The sequence below is a fragment of the Myotis myotis genome, unplaced genomic scaffold, assembly GCF_014108235.1.
Source record: "Myotis myotis isolate mMyoMyo1 unplaced genomic scaffold, mMyoMyo1.p scaffold_m19_p_59, whole genome shotgun sequence".
NCBI lineage: Eukaryota > Metazoa > Chordata > Mammalia > Chiroptera > Vespertilionidae > Myotis > Myotis myotis.
This window is the reverse complement of record NW_023416367.1, coordinates 426281-449769: the sequence shown is the minus strand read 5'-3', so window position 1 is coordinate 449769 and position 23489 is coordinate 426281. Positions and strand designations below refer to the sequence as shown.

Genomic DNA, 23489 nt, shown 5'->3' with positions numbered 1-23489 from the left:
TCAGGACAGCTCAGGGCCCTGGAGCCTGAGCTCCCCTGGATGGGAAGGAGGACTCAGACCCACTCTGCCAGCTTGCAGCACCCAGCTCGTCTCAGGGGGAAGACAGGTGGGGTGGCAAGAAGGTCAAATGTAGGCTGGAGGATCCGACCTGCCCCACACCGGGAGTGGGCTTGTTCTCACTTTCCTAGGTCACCTGGGACACTTCTGTGGGGGGCTCTAGGCCAGCGGCCGCCAGCCTTTCGGACCTCACAGACCACCAGTTGGTGACCGCTGCTCTAGGCTGTCCCCATAAGGGTCCAGAAAAAATGTTCCTCTCATCTGCAGGACGATGTCAAAGTCCCTACCCTTGGTGTGGTGGAGACGGGTTTGGATGTGGGAGGCCTGGCCCGAGCCACTCCTGATTCTGTAGATGGCAGGACAGGCTGGCTTCCTGCCATCCGTGAGCCCAGGGCTGCAGCAAGCACCTGGGCCCAGAAGCCAGGAAGATGCAAGCCCGCCCCCCAGTGGCCACCCACCATAACTGCAGCCCAACAGCCCAGTCTCCACCCGCCAGGCCTCTGGCATGAGTAGCCTGGCACCACGGGCCAGGACCTGGGCACCCGCCCCTGGATCCACAGGCCTCATGTGCCCAAGTGAAAGGAGGTGCCAGTTCTTCATGAGCAAAGAAGCATCGAGTGTTATACACACGCGCACGGGCAGACACCCTCTGCCTTTCATTCTTGTTTTAGAATAAGGATCCGCGTCCAGTCAGGTCAAATACCTCATCCAAGGCCATCGGGCTCAGTGCCAGTTCTGGCCCTAGTCATGTCCACCTGAAACCAGGCTTCCACCTCCATAACATGGGTTGACCGGACTCTGCGTCCTGTTACCTGTGTCGTATGTCAGAGCGACCCAGGGCCTAGGGGTGGCTAGTTCCACGCCCTGGAACCAACGCTACTGGGCCCAAACCCTGGGGGCGGGTGGGATGGTGTCTTCAGCTCACCGCACAGAGAGATGAGTGTCTCCATGCCGACCGCTGGGAACCAGAGCAGCACCGTCCCCTCCGGGAGGTCAGGGACATGGTCCATTCATTTTTAGCTCCTTAGCACTGACCCATGAAAAGTGGTCGATATTATTTGTGAAGTGAATAAATGAACGAGTGGGTGAATAAACGATTCTGAGGTCCCCTCCAGTTTGATAGTAAATGTGTGACTCCTGCACACAAGCACACAATGCTCCACACACATGCACAGACACACACACACATGCACAGACATGCATCCACACAGACACACAAACACACCTGCAGACAGGCATGCACATGCAGACACACAGACACACATGCACAGACATGCATAAACACAGATACACATGCAGACACGTGTACATACTCATAGACGTGCATATGCCCACAGGGCAGAGGGGATACAGCCTGACAAAGAACAGGTGGCCCAGCTGCCCAACCCTCCACCCTCACACACTCGTGCACACCTTTCTTCATTGGCCTGTATTTATTGCACACCCATTGGGTGCATGGCTCAGCCCCTGGCCCTGGTCAGAAACCTCTCGTGGCCCCCAGGGCCAGCCCAGCTTGGGAGAGTTCCAGGCCACAGGGCTGGTTACAAGCATGGATGGGAGGGAGAGGCCCAGCAGGAAGGTGGAGAGGCAGTGCGTCAGCCAGCAGGCGGCAGGCAGGCAGCAGAGGCCCCTCTTGGCGGGCAGCCTGTGGGCACACTTGGCTGAACAGAGACAATGGTGGCTGCTCCCCCAGCCCAGCCTCCTTCCCACTGGCACAGCCTCAGATCCGTGGGTGTCCAGAGCCCTCCCCACCCCCTGCCCCACCCTGAGAACAGGCCCAGCTGAAAGTAGCCAGAGGACAGCTCTAGTGGACATACAGGGAGGGCAGGGGCCCAGAGGGTCCTGGTGCCCCTGGGGAATGGAGCTTTAAGGGCTGGGGTGTGGGGAGGGGGTCCAGGCCTCCACCATGACTCTCAACCCTTCCACAGCGGCAGCTCCTGCTAGGAGAGCCCCAGTGGCTGTGTCACCACCTCTTCCTCAGCCTCCCCAGGGATCTGAGCCTCTTTCCTGGCGCTGGGGACACAAAGGCCCCTTGTTCAGGGCTCCCCAGAGCCCTGGAGCCCCCACCGCTTTGGGGCCATTGGCTCTGCTCTGTTGATTAGCAATTGGGCATGGAGGTGGGGCACTCTCATTGGCCCTGGTGCAGGGCCGGCTGTAGGGATGAGGAGACAAAGGTGCAGTCCCCAGAGCCAGCCTCCGGGAGCCCTGCCACCTGCCTACCTTCAAGGCCCTGCCCCTGACAGTGGCCCCACCCTGAGCAGGGTCTGGGCAACGGGAGGCTTGGGGGGGGAGGGGTCTTCCTGGGCCTCTCCCAGCAGCAGGTCACCTGATTCCCAAAACAAGACTATCCCCGGGGCCTGACCGACCACCGCCCAGAGGCCTCGGCTGCCCCAGGCTCTCTCCTGGAAGCGCAGGGACCATCTGCTCTGCCTCCCCCACAAGCGCTGAGCTGCCCCAGGCCCAGGAAAAGGGGCCGTTCTGGATTTTGGAGGAGTGAAGAGTGACATGGGACAAACTCTGGGAGTGGAGCCAAATCTTTGGTCTCTCTCCTCCCCCGGGAGTGGCCAGGGACCAGGGTGGCTGAGGACCTGACTCAGGGCAGAGCAGGGCAGAGCAGTACTCCGGCAGACTCAGAGAGGCCTGTCCCTCAGCAGAGCAGGGTCCTCCCCTCCATCCCACAGGGTTGCATCCCAGGTCCGCCCCAGAGCAGGGGCCAAAGTCTGTGAGTGACGCTTCACAGCTGATGGCGGTTCCGCTTGGGGATAATCTTCCGGTAGGTTCTGCGCTCTGAGATGTTGCGCTTCACCTTGGCGGTGGTGGGGGCCTCGTCCTGGTGCAGGGAGGGGCTGGAGTGGGACTTCTTCAGGCTGGGCTTGGGCTCCTGGGGGCCTGCGGCTTCCCTCCCCAGCTGCTCCTCCCACAGGTCCAGGTCATCCGAGGGGCAGTGCAGACGGGTCATCAGCAGCTGCACGTACATCTCATAGCGGGTTTTCTGCAACACACAGGCACCCCCCCCTTAAGCACCGCCTGGCTCCGGGTGGGGAGGAGGCTGGGATAACGGGGGACGGACAGATAACATGTGTGTGAAGCTATGGCAATAAAAACTGCTGCAGAGAGAGGGAACACAGCAGTAGCGTGTTAGAGCCCTGCCACTATCTGGACAGTCTGACAGTAACACAGATCAGCCAGCCCTGTTCTAACGGCCAACAACGGGCGCTGTAACCAACATCTCCCAGACACCGAAAGGCCAGGACCCAGCAGGCCTGAGACCCGTGCAGTGCTGCACACGACGACTCACGCCTGCGCTGAAACCTGGCTGAGTCTGAGCGGCGTGTTAACAACTGGCATCTGGAGAGCACGATGCTAACCGCCCTCGTCTGCTCACACTCCTAAGGACTCTGTAACCATCACCTCCAGATCCGGTTTCTAGCTTGTTCGGTGCTTTCCCACCCTCTGTCCCATGAGGCCGTCATCCCAGCCCTGGAGGTATGGGTGGGGGCACCCCTTGAGGTCACTTCCTTGTCCCAGCCTGGGAGGTTGGGTGGGGTACCATCAGGACCCTGCTCGTAAAGGAGGACAGGAGGGCTCCAGAGGGCTGGCGGCTGCTAAAGACCCCTCTGGTCTGTGGCGGGAGCTCTGCAGGCAGGCCTGGGACCTGTGGCCCACACCTGGGGCCTCTGGGAAATGGAGTGCTCACAGCCATAAGTGCAACAAAAAGCCAGAGGGCACGACCAGGAGGTGAGGGTGGGACAGCCAGCAGGTGACGCTGACCATTGCATCTCTGGTCTCTGCCTCTGGATCACCTCTGACCCCTCTGTTGTCACACTGCCCCTCACCTGCACTGGCTGCTTAGGTTCTAGAACAGGGGTCCTCAAACTTTTTAAACAGGGGGCCAGTTCACTGTCCCTCAGACTGTTGGAGGGCCGGATTATAGTTTAAAAAAACTATGAACAAATTCCTATGCACACTGAACATCTTATTTTGAAGTAAAAAAACAAAACGGGAACAAATACAATATTTGTATTTGCATGTGGCCCGCGGGCCGTAGTTTGAGGACCCCTGTTCTAGAATGTGCACCAGCATCAGGCCAAAGCAGAGCTTGGGGTGGGGTAGGGCGTTGAGACATTTCGGGTCGATCGTAGCGCTAATAAAAGTCATTCCTTCGTTAAGACTGGAGTAGCATCTACACTGATCAGGTTTGGGTGACTCATTTGCTCTCTCGATGCCTCAGTTCCCTCATCTGTAAAAGGAGGGTCATAGTCCCTACCCCAGAGTTGTTAGGTAATTTAACAAGATAACCCGAGCAAGTAATACAAGCGCCACAAATACAGCCTATTATTAGGTAGGTGTTAGGGGAAATAATATAAAATACTTTTTCCTGCCAAATATACTCTCAGGAGAAAACAGTTATAAAAATAATGTCCCTTAATAGCGTTTCAGATAAGCAGCTGGTCCGTGATCCCAGAACAGGACACGCCCTGCGCAAGCGCAAGAGCGCAGACAGCACCTCGCCAGCCACAGGGGAGCGAAGGCTGCAGGGCCGGACGCGGCCACCAGGGGGCGGACGGGGGCCGGCGGCTCACCTCGTGCTCCAGGTACTCCTTCCGCAGGCGGTATTCCTCCAGCTCCCGGCTGCGGCCCCGCCGCTCGGGTAAGTTCCTCTGCAGATCCAGCAGGTCGTCGGAGGCAGCGTCCAGGCAGTTCTCGTGGGACCGATGCTGCTCCTCCTAGTTGCGGGAGGCGGAGGGAGAAGCAATCCCGATCTCCCCCTCCTTCCGGGCCCAGGAGCGCAGCACCCGGCTCCCCGCCCCCTCCCCCCCAACCCCTCAGGTCCCAGAGCCAGATGTGCAGCTTCAGCAGCAGCCTTCCTCCTCCCGGGGCCAGGTACGCAACCCCGGCCCCCATCTCCTCTAGTCTTCCAGTGCGCGCACCCCACCACACCCCCTGCCGCACCCGCCTCTCCCCGAGGCCGTACCAGGGAGCTCTGGGCAGGGCCCACGGGCAGGATGGGCCGCACGAATCTCCGCTGGGAGCCCACCGCGGCCGGGAAGGGCGGCGCTGAGTGCGTGGCGGCGGCCAGGTTGATGCGCGCGATCCAGGAACTCATCTCCTTGGCAGTGCTGAGGGCAGAGAGGCAGCGGGTCCCCAGGGGTCCCCAGGGCCTCCGAGTCTGTCCTGTGGCTTACCCCCGCCCCCAGCTCCGGTGTTCTCCCGGCAGGGCAGTCCAGCATCTCAGGACTGGAGCCCCAAGAAGCCAGAAGCCCTGTGGCTAGCAGAGTGGCTGACCTCCGCGGGTGCATTTTCCCTTCACCAAAGAGGAAAATTCAGACGGCAACAGATTTTACATCAAATGCCCCCAAAATGATGTCATCGTTACCCCAGAGTCCTCTGTTCAAACCTGGGAGGCTGACCTGGGCTGACAGGGCAGAGCCGCTCCCTGGCCAAGTGGGCCGTGGGCGGGCGTGGCTGCAGGAGCCCGCCTTGGGGTGCATTCAGAGCCCCTCAGCAGGGTGCCTGAGGTCTGCTGTCCAGGTGGCAGCCCCATCAGGGAGGGCCGCAGCCCTCAGAGGAGCAGGGCTCAGGGGACAGGAAGCGGGGCCTTCTGCTTGTCTCCCACCCAGACTCACGGTGCCTGGAAGAGGTAGAGGCGCCAGTCGGCAGTCCGCAGCTGGAAGACGTGTGGCTTCTTGGTGTAATGGGTGGCCGGCGTGGCCAGCGAGTGGTGCACCCCCACGGGCTCGTCCACCATCTGCCCCACCAAACTCTCCCCCTCGGGGCCGTGGTCCCCTCCCTGCCATGGCACAGCGGCTCAGGAAAGAGGTTTTCAGTAGCGGCCCCTCACCATTCTGGGCCTTCCCCTGTCCCCCCCCCGCCCCCTCCCCCTCCCCCCACCCCCTCACCGGGATGTGGACACCCTGCCTACCTTCAGGAAGTAGAGGACCATCCCTCGGAGCAAGGTGTGGAGCATCTTCCAGCCACGCTTGCCCCATGGCGCTGCCCAGGAGCGGAACGCACAGGTGAGTGGGGGCACCCCACCCAGATACCCACAGATACGCCCAGGCCCCTGCTTTTCACCCCTCACACCAGCTCCAGCCCCCAGCCCCAGGTGCACAGAATCACTCAGACATACAAAACACAGTCACAAACAGGCATGGGCCACGTCCTACACACAGGCAGTCACCATGGAAACCCAAACAGATGAGAACTATTGACAGACAACAAATTCGACAGGCCATCCCCTCTCCAGACACAAGCACAGCCCCAGCTCGGACATCCTTCAGGGCCCTGCGGATGACCTCAACTTCATGGGCCCTTCCCGAGAGGCACGGGGCTGGAGCCCGTGGGCAGGAGAGGGCCTGCTCCCTGTGGTCACCGCATGCACGGGCCTGTGGGATGCTGGTGCCCTGGCTGCTGGTGCCCTCGTCATGCTGGTGCCCTGCTCTACAGCTCCAGCCACCTGGGCATGAGGCCCAACTGCAGACCTGGGCGATGCTGCCCCCAGTGCGTTTCCCAGCGTCCTCTCTCACACCCGCCATGTTTGGAACAAACTATGTCTGCTCCTTCCTCATGAGGGACACCCTCTGCCCAGCTTCAGATACCCAGACCTTCCGAGGTTCAGCTCAGATTCATCATTTCCCAGGAGCCTGAACCTGTTGTCTCCCACATCCACCCCAAAACAGAATCCCAAACCTCGCCCCCTCCACAGCCCATCCTTGATCTGGCCCTTCCTACAGTCACACACCGACGTGCTTGTCTGGCTTCTGCCTCAGCACGGGGCTCAGGGGCAGAAATAGCGGGTCCCTCCTGGGTCTGCCCCCCACCCTCCCGGCTGTGCCTCACACAGTCACTGTCGAGGCAGTTACCCTGTGCACACATCAGCACGTGTCCCTGAGCAGAGCCCCCCGCACCCCACAGACAGAGGCCCCGCATGGCAGCCGGCACCCACTCTTCTTGCCGTCCACGTCGTGATGCATCTTCCGAGCCAGGATGCCCTGCTTGTAGGTGGGCCCCGTGGGGTCCAGGGCCGGCTGGAGGAAGGGGCTGCTCATCTTGCCGCCGAGTGGTGAGGACCGGGCCTTCTCGGGTCTGGCTTCGTCTTCTTCGTCCCTGAACAGAGAGAAGCAGGCTGAGGTGCTGACAGGGCCCCCCACCCTTTCTCTCTCACTGGGGAGCCACATCTCAGGACACCCCAGAAGAAATCTTTCAAAGCCAACCCATCTGTTCCGTCTTCCGCAAGCCCCCCCCCCCACCCCACCCCTGGCTCCTCCAGGTGTTACCCGCCCTCAGGTGGGCATGGGAGGGGAAGGATGGGGAGGGAAGTGAGGAGTGTGGGGAGGGAAGGTCACTTACACGGCCCACTCCAGCTTCTCACTCCGGATAGACCAGTACAGGGCCTGGAACAGAGGCACACGGTGGTCAGGGAGCCTCAGGCTGCGAGGCCCAAACTCCATCTGGCAGAAGTAGGGTGGGGGGTGCTGCAGCCTGCCTCTTCCACCCAACACAGCTGCCCCCCTTCCACGAATGGGAAGGAGCTCATCTGCGCACGCACACATGCATGCCGCCGACCATGGGGCATTTGCCATGTGCCGGACATTGTGCTGTCCTAGTCTCTGCCTGAGCTCAGCGAGGCCTGAACTTCTCTCCAAAGGACTCGTCCACATACCATCCTGCATGGAGGGGGCTGCCAGAGCAGGGCCGGCTGACTGATGGGGCCAATGACTACAGTGAATGAATGAATGAGGTGCTGAGCTTTCACATGATGTAACAGTATTCACATAGATGCATCCTGCCAGCTTTGTGTAGTCCTGGGCACACCTGCAGGTGCCTGGCACCTAATAAGTGCTCAAGAAATGCTGCGATTGCTAATGAGCACACTGTGTGCCAGGCACTGTGTGAGCTCCTGACTCACTTGATGTCGTTGTGACAACAATTCTTCAGTGGTTCGACCCCAGGAGGAACCCAAGTTGGCCACGTGTTATACTGTCCAAGACAAGAATTCAAACGCCGGAGCACTGGCTCTAGACTTTCTCTTTTTGAAGTTTTGCCTCTTTTCACTTAGAGAAGAAAAAAACAGTGCTTCTCCGATTTCACAGGCCTCAGAATCGAGCTTTGTGACCATTTTGGGGGCTCCAGCCCCAGAAGTCTGGTCCAGGAGGCCCGGGGCAGGGCTGGGCGTTTGCATGAGCTAAAAATCCCCCGGTGACACTGCAGTCAGTCAAGGGGCCCTGTCCTTGCCGGATATTTGGGTGAAGCCAGGCCCAAGCGCAGCATCCCCTGGGGACCAGGAGCCCGGCTCAGGCCCTGGGAGGTAGGGAGCCTTCCGTGGGCAGCCCTGGCAGCGCACCTTCAGCAGCTCCTTGGGGAAGTTCCCGCCGTCCTGCAGGCCGTTCAGGTTGCTTATGAATTCCTGGCAGCTCATGCTCTTCCCAATGTTCTGCGGCACAGAGAGAAGCAGGACAGCTGGCACCCCCACCAAGAGGAAGCACCCGGCCAGCCACCCTGGAACCTTCTCCACTTCCCCACGGTCCTTCCTGGCCCCTCCTAGGCCTCCGGTCCCACAGACGCTATCCCCACCTGCTCACCTGGCCGTGCAGGTCCGTGTTCAGGAGCATGATGGCGCACGTCAAGGTGTGCACAGAATCTGTCCCAGGGAGGTGAGTGGAGAGAAAGTGCTGGGACCGGACTCGGCTCTCGCTCTGCCCACACTGGGCAGGGCACCCCCAAGTGCTTCTGGTTCTCCACAGCCCCCAAGCACACCCACCCGCTGCCACCAGGGAACTCCTGAGCAGGGAACTCCCGAGCAGGCTCCCTCCACCCGCGGCACCAGAGCCCTGCCCTCCTACCTACTGAGGAGAAGAGCCCGGGGTTGCAGTGGTGGAAGCGCCTGGAGAACTGGAACAGGACTCGCTCCCGCTCCTGGGTCTCCCCGCTGAGCACCAGCGCCTGGAGGAAGCTCCTGGAGGAGGCCCGGATCAGGACAGGCCCGGGCTGGACAGCAGGCCCCGGGCTCTGGCAGGGTCTGCCCGGCCACCCCTCCTCAGGCTGGACAGCAGGCCCCGAGCTCGGGCAGGGTCTGCCCGGCCACCCCTCCTCCCCAGGGAGGGCCCAGGCGTTACCGAAGGGCCCGGTCCAGGCTCTGGCCACCGAACTGGAAGAAGGACAGGTACTCCTGAGCCACAGCCCTGCTGAAGTCATTGCTGTGGAGGGAAATGGAGATCATGTCTGGGTGGAGGAGGGGGCAGGAGGCACAGGCACAGGGGGAACCCCAGGTCTGCACACATCCCAGGGCCTGGGAATTGGGACTGGGGGCCCCAAGCAAGGCAAAGGCCCAGCCAGCCGGACCCTGGGACCCGAGAGGGCAAGGGACAGCCAGGGTCTGATCTGTAGCGGCCCCCACCTCATGCTGGGTGGCAGGGCCACACGTGATCAGGGCTGGGAGGCAAACTGGCCAATCCAATGGCTCTAAACTGGGTCAAGTGTGTGGAGAAGGGGTGACACCAGTGTGACAGGAAGAGGAAGGTTTGGACAGGGGACGGGTACAACCAGGACAGGACGATGGGGTGAGAGGGCAACAATGGGCTGAAGGGTTGGGGAGGGGTGGATGGTGGAGCAAGCCTGCCCGTCTCACCCAAGGGAAGGGCCCCTCGCTCAGGCTGAGCCCCTTACTTCTTCCGCAGGTGCACGGCCACCTCGGACTTCCGGAAACCCTCCAGGCGATAGAGGCGGGAGGCCAGGTCCCAGGCCCGCTTGTCCGTCTTGACGCCGTTGGCCAGCTTGTCTGCAGCCTGTGGCCCCTGGCCCTCCTCTGGGGATTTGCCTTGGGGCACGGGGCTCTCAGGAAGCCTGCAAAAGGCCATCGTGTCCTCTCTCTCACGTGGATGGGCACACATGGGTTCTGGGTCAGGTCCTGCAGGAGCCCTCAGCACGCCTGCCCCTCCCACACCCTCCAGCTCCAGCTTCCACGGCCAGACCTGCGACCAGCCAGACCTGCGACCGGCCAGACCTGCGACCAAGGAAGGTGCTTGGATGAGGCAAGAAGAGGAAGCCAGACTGGCTTCGGGGTGGCGAAGGCGGGGCGTCGCCCTGCGCTGTCTCTCCCTGGTGCGGGGGAAGGCCTTCCCGTGGAGACAGGACAAGATGGTGGCCTGGCACGAGTGAGTGCCGGCCGGCCACCCCACCAACTCAGTCTGACACGCAGACCCTCAGAGGTCACCAGTCCCACCTCCACCCAACGCTTCGGTTGCCCTGGCAACAGCACCACCCCGCCCTGGTATCGTCATTATCTGAATGCTCGCTATCCAAGCTGCCACAGTGAGGGATTGTGCAGGGAAGCAGAACTCATCCTAACCTGAGAATCTCACTGATAAGGGCCCTCTCGCCAAGGAATGGGCTCCATGTCTGCTGGGAACTTCTTACAAGGTCCTGATGCTCAGACACACCCAACAGGGCAGGGCAAACAGAATACAAACCAACTGAAAAGTAAAGTAACGAATCTGGCAAAAACTCGCAGGCTTTGATGAAGTCGGGGAAAGTGATGCGGGAAGATGCCAGGAACCACACGGAAAGCCACTGACCGAGAAGCCGGGAGAGTTAGTCCGGCGAACAGTGAAGAGCAGGAAGTGAAACAGACACACTTGTCCCATCTACAGACAACTAACTCTATGGATGATCGGCGGACGAAGCCCTAAAATACTTTACCAAAATGACCCTGTCAGTTGGTGCTCTTCCTAAAATGGTATCGGGATGGAGAGACACTTGGGAGGGAAAAGCCCCCTCTGCAAATATAAATTGCCATGGATTGTACACCTTCAAGAGTGATTTGTATCTTAACAGAGCTGTTACTAAAATGAAATAAGCCCCGGTGATCTCACTGTGAAAGTTGTGTGTGAATGAAAGATAGCTATGGGGCCAGCAAGCTTATGCCTGGAAAATTAAACCTCTTCTATTGTGTTAAATATAAGACTCAATATGCTTATTTATGGAATCTTTAGTATCACTTACCAAGAAAGGCCCCAATTAACCCTTTCATTATTTACTCCAGAAGTACGGTTCTCATTTGAGATGGGTCTCCTTGATTTATTTTGGGCTGAAGTAACTGGTTTTGGGAGAGGGTCCCTCTCTGTCTAGATTTTGAGCCCCGGTGATGGCCCAGCCTCTGCATCTCCAAGGACAGTGGAGTGGCCAGGTGCCCGAGGAGGAGGGCTCTGTGATCCGATAGGATGGGCACTGTGATCTGATAGATAGGATGGGCACTGTGATGTGATAGATTGGACTCTGTGGCCCAAAAGGATGGGCCCTGTGATCTGATAGGAAGGGCGCTGTGATCCAATAGGATGGGCTGGGTGATCTGATAGGATGGGCTCTGTGATCTGATAGGATGGGCTCAGTGGTCAGATAGGATGGGCTCTGTGATCCCGATAGGATGAGCTCTGTGATGTGATAGGATGGGCTATGTGATGTGATAGGATGGGCTCTGTGATATGATAGAATGAGCTCTGTGATGTCATAGGAAGGGCTCTGTGATCAAATAGGATGGGCTCTGTGATATGATAGGATGGGCTCTGTGATGTGATAGGATGGGGTCTGTGATGTCATAGGATGAGCTCTGTGATGTGATAGGATGGTCTCTGTGATCCGATTGGGTGGCTTTGTGATGTAATGGGATGGGCTCTGTGATCTGATAGGATGGGCTCTGTGACGTGATAGTAGGGGCTCTGTGATCCTATAGGAGGGGCTCTGTGATCTGATAGGAGGGGCTCTGTCATCTGATAGAAGGGGCTCTGTGATCCTGATAGGATGGACTCTTGACCTAATAGGATGGGCTCTGTGATCTGAATAGATGGGCTCTGTGATGTGATAGGAGGGGCTCTGTGATCCTTATAGGATTGGCCATGTGATCCTGATGGGATGAGCTCTGTGATGTCATAGGAAGGGCTCTGTGATCCAATAGGATGGGCTCTGTGATATGATGGGATGAGCTCTGTGATGTCATAGGATGAGCTCTGTGATGTCATAGGATGGGCTCTGTGATGTCATAGGATGGGCTCTGTGATCTGATAGGAAGGGCTCTGTGATGTGATAGGATGGGCTCTGTGATCTGATAGGATGGGCTCTGTGATCTGATAGGAAGGGCTCTGTGATGTCATAGGATGGGCTCTGTGATGTCATAGGATGGGCTCTGTGATGTCATAGGATGGGCTCTAAGCTACATGCAGGGGCATAGGGATGGGAGTGGGGTTGACCCTGCAGGCAGTGCAGCTTCAGGTCCAGGACCTGCACCACCACTGCTTCCTCCTGGCCTCTCCAGTATGACCTCTCCTTCGCCAGCCAGAGAACAACCCCCTTTCCCATTGGGACACCAGGGGCTGGTGTCTTCACCCCCATCTGGAGGGGCGGAATGAGGCTGGCTTCCCACCTGGCCTGTTCCCACCTCTGGCCTCAGTTCTGGGTTACTCGGGCTGCTCTGAGCCCCCAGACCCCTTCCCTTGGTCCCAGGAAAGCCCACCGTGGTGCTCCGGCTCCCCTGAGATCTGAGCCAGCTCCCGGGCCCAGGCTCCTACGTTAACTTCTCCCAGATGCCTCCTCAGAGTCAAAGCCTGTGCAACCCCACGTCCCGTGCTCTGACCTCCCACGCCCACACCTACCTGGCGTGGCTCCCATCTCTCTGGGCACATGGGCCTGGCTTGGTTTCCCGGACACTCGCCCCTCCTGCTGTCCAGCCTTGGACAGGCTCTGGCTCAGATCCCACCCCATGTGTATGACTGTCTGCTCTTTGGTGTCCGATGCTTCCAAACCTGCCCTGTCTTCCTCAGAGCCCTGCTGGTGCCAGGCACACGATCCCGGCTTAACTAACAGGAGCGCCAAATCCCTGCGTGCGCTGCTCCCACTCCCAGACCAGGACCCCCGGACGCGCCTGAGGAGGAGCCGCTGCCAGCCCGCACTTACCCTCCTGTGGAAGCCAGGTGAGCATCGGGCTGGACAGCTCCGGCGTGGGCAGTGCCCGCAGGACCCTCACTCTTCACCTCCTCCCCTGGGTCCGGGGCCTCGGAGGCCTCCTCTGTCTCTGAGGACTGTGGCTGTGCCACCTGCGTCTCCAGGAGGGCCAGGCGGGAAGCGTCTAGTGTCCACGTGGGGAAGGTGCTGCTGGGGTGGCAGCCCTGGGGCTGCGGGCTGCCTTCCCAGGAGGATGAGGACACGGGGCTGGGCCTGGGCCCGAGGCCTCTGCTCTCAGACTCAGGGCTGCTGGGCTCCGGCGAAGAGGCTGGGCCCCACCAGGGGCGGGGGCCAGGGGTGCAGGGAGCAGACTCCTGGGGACACTCGGCATCTCTGTCACCTGCGGGAGAGTGGAGTGAGCTGGCAGCGGGCGAGCAGCAGGCTGGGGGCCCGGGGCCTGGCAGAGCAGACAGCCCTCGGCCTCCTCCCTGGGCCCCCTCCCAGGGCTCCTCCCTGCCGCTGGGGAGCACGTCCAGTCCCTCCTCCGGGCGGTGTCCTCCCACGTGCAGGGCATAGGGCTCCCGGGATCCCAGCCCCAAGGCAGCCAGGCTCGGGCAGGTGAACCACTAGGACCCAGGCCTGGGTCTCCCGTACATTTCCTCAGTGAGGGGAGTACGTAAACCCATGGTCCTGATGATGTCACAGGTCTATCTAACAGGGGGGCCCTCATAACACCCACGGATCCAAGAATGACCTTTGTCCCACTCCAGATGGCAAAGCCTCCCACCGCCCCAAGTCCCGGGCCCTCCACTGGGTCTCACCTCTGTCCTGGGAGGTAAGAGGCACCTGGGGCCAGGAAGGGCCCTGCTCTGTCTGCCCGCCCTCAGGACGGGGCAGGGCCTGTTGAGAGGCACAGGGTATCCATGAGCCCTGGAGGCCCTGAGAATGGAAGGGGAGGGAGAGGGAAGAGAATGACTAACAGTGACACGCCCCGCCTGCTGTGCTGGCCCACCCAGCGGGGATCCTGCGTCCCGCGGAGGATCCTGGAGGGGAGGACCCTAGGAGTGCTGGTGCTGAGCCCTGCGCAGAGAGGGGAGGGGAGGCACAGGGAGGGAAGGTACTTGCCGGAGGATGCACAGGATGGGTGGCAGGGCTGGGGTCAGATCTGACATGCCCTGTGTCCCAGGTCAGTGCCTTGTCCACAGAGGATGCTGCAGGGCCAAGGCCGCCTGCCAGAGAAGTCTTAGGGGAGAAAAGGAGAGGAGAGCGGTTTGACCCTGGGAAGCAATCCCCAGGGCATCCCATACCCTCCGAGCCCCAGGCCATGTCCACTGACTTGTTTTCTCAGCCCGTCCTCTCCCCTCCACAGTCCCCCCGGGGGCCCTGCCTCCCGCAGCACCAGCCCAAGGAGGGGCTGTGTGATGGGGAGGGCAACAGCCCCCAGGCGGCCACGGGCAGGGTCTGCCATGCCCGGTGGGAGCACCCTGCAAGCTCAAGGAGGACAGGGCCCCAGGCTTCCCTCGGTGACCCCCAGGGCCCCAGAGCCAGGAGGCCAGCCCACATGGGGGCGGGGGGCAGCCTGGGTGGGGGGATCCCCTCCGGGCAGCAGGCCTCCGCGGCCTCTGGGTTCTGAGATTAGAGTCACGGCCCTGCTCCGCCATCTGAAGCTGCCTTATCTCTTCAGCAGAGGCCGCCCTGGGAAAACTGTGCCCCTATTGTCTCGCACACTTGTCCCCAGAACTGTCCTCGCTGATAGCAAGCGCGGCTGCCACCCTCCTGTGGGCCTGACCCGCTGACACTGGGCGGGAGGAGGAATGAGAGATGGTGAGCTAAAAGTAACAAAATGCTGCAGCCTCTAAGCAAAGAGAGGACTGATGGACAGAAACCTCCTGGGGGCAGAGGGCACCTTGCAGCTGACCCCTGCAGCTACGGCTGGGGTTGGGGTGTGTTGGAGGAGGGAGAGAACAGTCTGAGGATGGGCAGGAACAGGCTGCACCTGGAGGGGCTACCGCCCCCCCCCCCACCCTAACCCAACCCCCTGTGCCCAGCCACGCCCCTGAGCTGGCGAGATGGAGACGTGGATGTAATGGTGCGGACGGACGTTCAGTGCCCATGGCAGTATCTGTCCACTTTCCCATAATTCTAAAGGCCTCGCTGGTCCTGCCTTCCTGTCTTATTTCTCCAGGGTCCCCAAAGGCCCCGGCATGTGGAGAGTGTCTGGGCCGGCGACCACAGAGCAAGGCCTGTCCTTCTGTGTCCCAGGCCCGGCCCCCCACTTGGGTGGGTGCCCAAGGCCCAGCTTACCTCGCTCCCTGCCCAGCAGGGAGGTGCTGCGGGAGCCTGTTGGGCGCTGTCCAATTCAGCCCAGGAGAAGGAGTGTGGTTTGTAGGTGGGCACAGGGAACGGAGGGGTGGTGTGCCCGCTGGACTCAGCCGTGCTGTCCCCGGAGTCTGGCTCATCGCCCAGCCCCCACGGCACCCTGCCCAGCAGGAGAGGAGGCTCCAGGGTCTGCGGGCTCTCAGGCCTCCCATCATCGTCCTCGACAGCACAGGAGTCGGGGTGCCCCCAGGAGAAGCGCTCTCTGGGAGCGCTGGTCTCTGAGCCAGGGCTTTCCAGGAAGAGGGGGTTGTCAAAGAACAGGCTCTCCTCCTCGGCACCCCACTCTGGGGAGGAGTCTGGCGTCCCCTCCCCAGGGGACACCTGGGTCTGGCTTTCTCCCTCAGGCCTGCTGCTGTCCTCCCCTGAGGGAGGGCTGGCGGGGGGGCCCGGATCCAGGGGGGCCGCCGGGCTGGAGGGGAACGGGGGGAGGTCCACAGGGGCCGTGGGGATGCAGGACCTCAGCTCGGCCCGGAGCCCCTCAGTCTTCTCCAGCTCCTCCTCCAGGTCCAGGACGCACATCTGGGCCTGCAGGATGCCCGCCCAGAACACCACCTGCGTGGACGAGCTGGGGTTCTGCTGTGGGCCCCCCTGGGAAGACCCGCTCCCCAGGCCCTCGGGCTCGGCCCTAGAGCCCCCGGCATGAGCATCTCGCCTCCCCGTGGACTCAGAAGGGTCCGACGCCCAGGTCAGTTCCTGCAAAGGTCCAGGCGGGTCAGGACGGCTGCTCGTTTCCCTGGGCTGTACTCCTGGGTGGGGCTGCAGGTTGTCGCTCAAACAGACGTTGAGAAATTCCACGGGTTCTGGGTGTTCAGAGAGTGTGTTGTCATCCATCATCCACGGAGAGCAAGTGTGCGGGGGTCCCCAGCAGTGTCCACCGTCACAGTCCCATTGTGTGGATTAGGGGGCCTGCTGGCCAGGGGGGCAACGGAGATCCACTCTGCCCTGGAAATACCCAAAGTACAGCAGGTCAGCAAGGGGCTGCCAGCTCCTGTCTAGTGTGTCAGATGTACTTGGGGGTCCTGGCCATGTCCATGGCCCCGGCTGGGGTACACTGCCCTCCACAGCCCTCTGACCCTACCATCTCGGCCGCCTACTCCAAAGACACCCATCTGTGGGCTGAAGGGGCCCGAGTGGCTTAGCTGAAAGAGATGGACTGGCTGAAGCAGATCCTCCTCTCAGGGATCTCGACTGGAGAATGGAGAGTCAACCAGCAGCGGGAGATGGAAGTGCCTCAGAACAGCATGAAATCAGTGGCGAGCCAAAAGCAGCACGTGAGCCAAAGCAGGTGGCAGCCAGAGAAACACAGACCAGAGTCGAGGAAAACGGAACAGAATCTGTCACGGGAGAAGCAGGCACCTGGGAAAGAAGTCCACGGCCTTCCTCCCACTCCGTAGTCTCCTGTCTCTAGAACCTCGTCCTTTGCAAGACTGGCCGGCGGGGGCTGGTTTACGGCCGTCAGCTTGGCCAGGTGACGCCCTGGCCTGTGAGACTCGTCGCTGGACTGTCTCCGCCTCGTTCTGGCTCTCAGGAAGGGAAAGGTTAAACACAGGCCCTATGACACCCAGTTCCCGGATGAAATGCGCCCCTGGCCTCGTCACATCTCTTCTTTTTCCTTTGCCTCAGACTCTTCTCCCAGGCGTCCTCATCCCTCCAAACCCCACACCTGCATCTGCACATGACCAGCCTCAGGGCCTGCTTGCGGCACCAGTGACGTCACACCTCCGCTGTCACAGGAGAACCCGCTTGACGGGAAGAGTTCACATGCCAGAGATGGCGGGCAGGGTGAGGGAAGAGGGTGCCCTGCAAGTTTTTACAAGAAGGAGTCCCACACCCATCTTTGCAAACATGTACTTATCAATAAATACGCGTATGTACACAGAGCAGCCACGTAGGTCAACGTTAATTCTACACTTAGATCGAATCACTTCGGTGATCGCTGATGTTATGCTCTCTCCCATCTGTAAAGTTCGGGGTGGGGGTGTGGTTGTGCTTCAGGTCAAGCAGGTTAGAAACAACCTTAGTGTTGATTACAAAGTCCAGGACCCCCTGTGAGACTTGCGGTTGCAGAGCCTGGTGGGAGGGGTCTTGGCTCCAGCCGGCAATTCCATTTGGGGTCACAGCTGCGCGTGGCAGGGCTGCCACATTTAGCAAATAAATATATAGGACACCCATTCCCAATATTTGGGACATACTTGCACCAAAGAAGTATTCATTGTTTCTCTGAAGCATAGACATAACTGGGCTTCCTGGATTTCTTCCGGCAACCCTGCCCCCCCGGCCCCCCGGGGGGGTGCAAGGAACGTGTGGACCCCGCAACACGACCCACCGCACCTGCTTCACCATGAGCTCCTGGCAGCTACAGGAACCGGACAGCGGCCACATCTCTCTCCTACTAATGGAGACGCTAAAGTGCCAAGTTCCAAAAACGTGCAGGGAGCTCAGGGGGGAAGGGTCTGCGCTCTCTTGCCATCGCTCTCTTCAAAACCCTGCAGTCACAGAGCCCTGTGAGCAGTCGCTCACTCTCTGCTCCCACTGTCAGAGCAAGGCTGTGGGCTGAGGTGTCACTGGGAGGTGTTTGTGAGAATGGGGAGGGAGGGATGACAGATGCTCAACAAACTCACTGGGGGCCTGGGAGCCTGGGCTGAGAGGAGATTCAGCATCACGTGACCTTCCGACCTGAGGGCCAGGCTGCCCTTGAGCCAACTGCACCTTCCTCCCAGGAAGCCCAGGCGGCAGAGCTGTCCCTAGGTGCCACTGCGGGGCCAGCAGCCAACACGCTCATGTGTGTCCCTTTTTCCCAGGAGCAGCTGGACGGACAGGAGACTGGGGGACCCTCAGGCAATTGAGGGTTAAGAAATATCTACCTATTATCTATTACTACCAGTCTATCTATCTCTCTATTATCTATCATCTATCTATCTATCTATCTATCTATCTATCTATCTATCTATCATCTATAATCTTATCTATCATCTTTCTATCTGTCTGGGTCTCTATCTCTATCTCCCTCCCCGCCCCACCTTTTTTTTTCTTTTTTCAATTTCTCCTCCCTGAATGGAGGGGTGGAAGGACCTGAGGAGAGAGGTGACTTACAGCCACCAAGGCAGTCCCACCCGTCCTGACCCAGCAAGGGTTAAGGATCCAGGGTCAAGGGGGGCGACCAGCCTGTTCTGGGGGCAGGTGGCACCTCCCAGGCGGAGGCGTGCCTGGTCTCCTGCATCTAGAATCTTCTTGGTTTACTTTTTTCTCCACTCTTGGTGTTCAGTGAAATCTCTTGAAATAGCTTATCTCAGGTATCCTCAGAACAAAGGAGGGAGAAAGTCTGCCACACGTCTCACAAGGGGGTTTGCCACTCCTAAGATACAGTGGCCCCTCATTTTCTAAGCTCCGTGAGGGCTCAGAAGTTCGAGGATAAGTTCTGGGAGAAGGATCCAGGAAAATGCTGACGCTCCAGAAGACAGTGAGGGGGGCGGGCACGGGTCCACTGCGGCCCCGGCTTCGTCAGCTAAATTCACGTCAGGCAAGTCCCATCTCGAGGGGTCTCTGGAGGAGAACTCCGCAGGGGCTGCGCCTGTGCCCGCTGATGGGCTGAGCTGGGGACCAGGACACAGACCCCCACTGCTGGTTCCACTCCACCTGGGTTCCACCTGCCTGGGTTCAGGCAGCTCCTTTGTGATGCTGGGACAGGAGGGAACCCCGTCTGGGAGCTGAACTGTGCTTTTGAGGATTGCGCTTGCGTTTCTCCCCCTGGCTGGGCACAGGGCTTACCCTCTGCCTGCAAGAGGCTGCAGACAGCCTGCCCTGGGACAGGTGATGGCCTGGGCATCCTGCACGACCACACCTGAGGCCCACAGACTGGACTCACACCCTAACGGCAGCTGACCAGCCACTGGCTGGTCAGAAATGCCACCTGCTTCCTGGTCTGCAGAACACGGAGATGAGAGGGAGGACGCTGCTCCACAGGCCTGTTATGGGACGGGAGCGGGTCAGCGCCAGTGCCGGGCCCTGCCTGCTCCTTTACTCTGCTGCGTGGAGGGTCCACTCAGAGAAGCGAAACACACCAACGGCCTCCCTCCCAGCGCAGCGGCCTGGTGGGCACCTCACTCTCAGCGGCCTCAGAGCCAGCCAGCCCCGCATCTCCTCCTGGACTCTGTGTCTCTCCTTTTAAGCTTCCACTCAGCAAACATGCCTTCCTTTCACTGTGGAAGTTGTTTCCTTCCATTGGAAAAAGCAAAGGCTCCTGGCCTGTGCAGGGATTGAGGAAGTGCTGGGTGCTGTCCCTGTGCAGGAGCCCGGTCAGAAATGTCGGCCCTCAGGGAGGGAGCCCAGGTTGAGGCCTCTGTCAGGAGCTGCAGGACTGACGCCCCTACCTGAAGCTGGGGACCGAGCAGGCCAAGTTCAGGGCAGGCCCCACTTCCTGCCACACCAGGAGCCCTAATGCAAATGCGCAGGGAGGGAGAGGGGGAGGAGTGAGAGGGGGAGGAGGGAGGCTCTGGGGGCGCTGAGGACCCTGTGGGGGGTCAGGGTCAGGGTCAGCCAGGACTCAGGCAGAGAGGAGGGATGATGGGGCAGAGAATGGGGCAGAGCACCAACAGGTCCCGGAGCAGCTGCAGCCCAGGGAAGGGCTAGGCGCACGGGGAGGGCTCAGGCCAGGCTGGGCTCCTCACCCCTCTGGGACGCCCCCCTCACTCCACAAACAGCTCAGCAGGCTCTGAGCCCCGAGCTGGGCAGCTCCTTGTTTGCAGATGTCCAGGAGGTTAGGGCGACAGGCCCATTTGCCGCCCATCCTTCAAACCTGGCGAAGGCCCTGAGGGGACTAATCCTGGCCCCATGGCAGGAGGCCCTGCCCAGCTTTCAGCATTTCAGGCTCTAGAACCAGGCCCTGTGGGGGGCGGGCCCTCCGTGGCTGGCTTCACTGTGAAGACACAGCCACACCTGGAAGGCCTGAGTGCCCGCACAGGGACACTGAGTGGCATGGCTTCTGCTGCCCATCAGGTGACCTGGCAAACCGGCAAGTCGGGGCCCTGCCTGTAACCAGCCCCTCCGGGTGGGGCTAGGAGCCCCCTTAGAGCAGAGTCTGAGCTCCTGCAGTGGCCACACCCCAAACTACCCCTGGCCCATCTGGCCTCCCTCCCTCAAAGATCGAGGGTCAGGCTTCCTTGAGGCCTCAGGCCCCAAGAGCACCCACTGGGCACCCAGCCACAGCAGTCACGTCAGGCAGTTCACTGCTGCAGACCCCAAAGGGCTCTGGCGGGGCTGGGGCAGGAAGCAGAGCAAGGGCCTGATGGGCCGGGGAAGGGTGAGAGAGGAGGGGACAGAGAGAAGGAAGTGAAAGGTGGGGGTACAGCCCGGGCCAAGCTCACGGCAGGTGCCCGGTAGAGACCACAGCGCCCTCCTTCTGCCCACCGGCCCCAGCCACTGCCCCAGGGCACACAAGGCCCGCTGGTGCCCAGGCCCACCCCAAGCGGGCCCACCACGCTCACCTCCAAGGGAGCAGGTCCCGCTGCCGTGTGTCTGCCCTGTGAGTGGCGAATGTGGTGGCTGGAGCTTCCGACTTCCGCTCCCCTCACCCCCAGACACTCTCACCCTCCCGCTCTGCCCCCCCGCCCCAGTCTTCCCAGCTGCTCTGCACCTCTCACTTCCTGCCCACAAGGCAGGAGCCTTCACTCACAGGCCCAGCGCCTCACGGCCCCTTACCCACGTGCCCCCGCCCCCAGAGAGAATCACGCCTTTCACCCGCCCCGGGCCAGGGAGAGAGAAAGGGGAAGGTGCAGGCCCTGGACTGTGCAAGGCCCCACCCCTTCCTGCCTGTGGTTCTGTCACAGGTTCTCATCTTGCCCAGCTCTCACTGCCCTGCAGGGCACCTGGGGGGACACAGGAGGCCCGGGCTGGGCATCTGTTCTTTTCTGCTCGTAACAACTGACATTTCTACTTTTGTCACCTGATGACAATTGTCTCATGGTCAGTGTTCCCCATTAGCACCTCAGCCACTCCTCTCACCTGCTCGCTGTACCCATTATACAGATGGGGAGGCAGGCTCAGCGAGGCGAGGCCTCGGCCCCGGCTTCACCGCTGGGCAGTCACACAGCTGGGCTGGGAGCTCACAGCCTCCAATCACATGAACCAACTCTTGTCCATTCCCACACAGGATTCCTGACGTCCTTCCGCGGGACACAGGCCACAGGTGTCTGAGAGTGAGCCCGGTAGGGGTGGGGAGGGCACCGCCATACGGCTCCTGTCTCTCTCTGCACAGCCTACCTCTCCGGCCTCAACCACCACCGACTTGTGAACAGAGGGTCCTGAGACCCGAGCCACCCCAGCTCATCTTCCTAATTCTCACTGCGCAGGAGACTCCTCCACTCGCATACCGCCTCAGACCGCCAGCCACACAGCCCAGGCCGCACAGCCTACAGGCCAGAGGCAGGGCGGCAGCTCCAGCCCTCCTCCTCTGCACCCCCTGGAGAGGTCCACAGGGAGAGCACCCCAGACCTTCTCCACCACACTTCAGGCCCCAGGAGCCTGGATTCTCTGCCTCCCAGGCCTGCCTGGCCTCTTCCTCCGTGGGGCACAGCCTCACTACTCCACGCAGCCCTGCACCTGAGGGCGGGGGCAGACAGGACCTGGGCCCATGGGCAAGGAGGGAGACAGGCAGGGAAGGGGGCTGCGGCAGGGCCCACAGCTGGGCGGGGCTCTCTGGCAGCGGCCACCCTCCCAGGAGGCTGAGGACCTAACCCCTGGTTAAGGTGGGAAGTAGGATGGGACGCACTGGGTGACAGTTTGTCAGCTGCAGTTATAACCCAGACGTATATCCCCTGTGTCAGTGGGGCCCCCATTGTTCTTTCTGGGAAGGAAATGTTAGGGGCACCTCAACTTCAGTGGCACAACTTCTGGCTCCTGACCGCCCCGCCCCAGCTGCTCCCCCTCCTGCACCTGTGCTCTTACAACACTGCCCACGTGGAAGCCAGAAGCCTCGTGGCCCAGGCCAAATGCAGGCCCTCCCCTCGGCCCGCAGCCTCCAGGGCCTCTGCACTGTGGCCACTGCTCAGCCAGCACCTCCTCCACATGCTCACCCAGGAGATGCTGCTGACCCACCAGGAAACAAGCACAATCCCTGCTGCCCTCAGGCCAGAGCCAAAATAGACCAGCAGAGGAATAAGGCAACGCCAGCACCGGGGAGGGAAGGAGCAGGGAGGAATGCGAGAGCAGTGGTGGGCTCACCGGGTGGGAGACAGGAAACCCCGGGAGCAGCCGGCATGTGAAGAGCGTGGGGCAGGAGTTTTAGGCACAGCGACTGCCTTACCTGAAGCCAGAAAGACCTCCCTGAGCAAAGGGACCAGAGAGAGGCCAGTTTGGCCAGGGGTGAGGGGAAGGTGGGCTGGAGTGGCAGGGCCAGGTCCTGAGGGTCCCCAGTGGTAGGCAGGACACACGGTCAGGGGGGAAATGACGGGGCAGGGAGCATTTCAGTGCAGTGGTAAGATCGGCAGCGGCTGAATGGAGAAGGCAGTCAGAGGCTCTGTGAGAACCAGGGGCCAGTGGGGGCTCAGTGGCCGTCCAGGGGAGGTGGGGCCGTGGCTTGGAAGGCAAGGCTGTGGTGGAGGAGGGGACACAGAGGCCAGGGGGTATGTCCTGGATGATTGACAGGACCTGCCACTTAAGCAGATGAGAGCGTAGAGGACAGGGGAGTGGAAGGTAACCTGGACTTCTGGTGAGAGCGACTCCAAGGGCGGTGATGGCATCTGCTCAAAGCACAGAATCAGGGCGGTGAGGCTGAGGGGAGAAAACCAAGAGTTGATTTTTTAAAATATTAGGCTTGTGAATCTGTGAACTACTCAAACAGGCAACGGAAAAACACACCGGGAGTGGAGAGAGCAGCGTGTGCGACCAGCAGGACGTGGGTCTGTGTGGGGCCGGGGCCCACGGGGGAGGGCCTCACTGTTAAGGAGGTGAGAAAGCATAAGCGATGCTGTCACAGTGGATGAGAGAGGAGAGGACTTTGGGAAAGGAAGTGGTCGGCTCTATTGAATGCCGCTGCAAAGGCCAGGGAGATGCATACGAAGTAAAGTGACCACCGGATGGGGCCACGGGGAGGGTACTGGCCAGCGGGGAAGGAGGGGATAGGC

At 60.7% G+C, this 23489-nt stretch overlaps 1 protein-coding gene across 6 annotated transcripts in view; it reads right to left on the bottom strand.

Moving 5' to 3' along the window:
- Positions 1–1475: 1475 nt before the first annotated feature.
- The window catches only part of PSD4 (pleckstrin and Sec7 domain containing 4), a 32154-nt gene continuing 10140 nt past the window's right edge, over positions 1476–23489 (bottom strand). Inside the window, exons 2-18 of one of the 6 annotated variants that reach the window (XM_036311631.1) lie at positions 23064–23136; positions 15295–16311; positions 14116–14232; positions 13812–13929; positions 13003–13390; positions 9724–9900; positions 9174–9254; positions 8901–9013; positions 8640–8698; positions 8402–8491; positions 7408–7451; positions 7004–7164; positions 5981–6051; positions 5685–5848; positions 5033–5177; positions 4641–4784; positions 1476–3049 (exon numbers count right to left, since the gene is read on the bottom strand). In XM_036311631.1, coding sequence (XP_036167524.1) covers positions 2792–3049; positions 4641–4784; positions 5033–5177; positions 5685–5848; positions 5981–6051; positions 7004–7164; positions 7408–7451; positions 8402–8491; positions 8640–8698; positions 8901–9013; positions 9174–9254; positions 9724–9900; positions 13003–13390; positions 13812–13929; positions 14116–14232; positions 15295–16203 — 3039 coding nt within the window. In that variant the 5' untranslated portion in view covers positions 16204–16311; positions 23064–23136 and the 3' untranslated portion in view covers positions 1476–2791. Of the gene's footprint in view, positions 3050–4640; positions 4785–5032; positions 5178–5684; positions 5849–5980; positions 6052–7003; positions 7165–7407; positions 7452–8401; positions 8492–8639; positions 8699–8900; positions 9014–9173; positions 9255–9723; positions 9901–13002; positions 13391–13811; positions 13930–14115; positions 14233–15294; positions 16312–16725; positions 18180–20852; positions 20955–23063; positions 23137–23489 lie in introns of those variants that run through there. The other 5 variants (XM_036311629.1, XM_036311633.1, XM_036311632.1 and 2 more) reach the window with 5 other exon arrangements.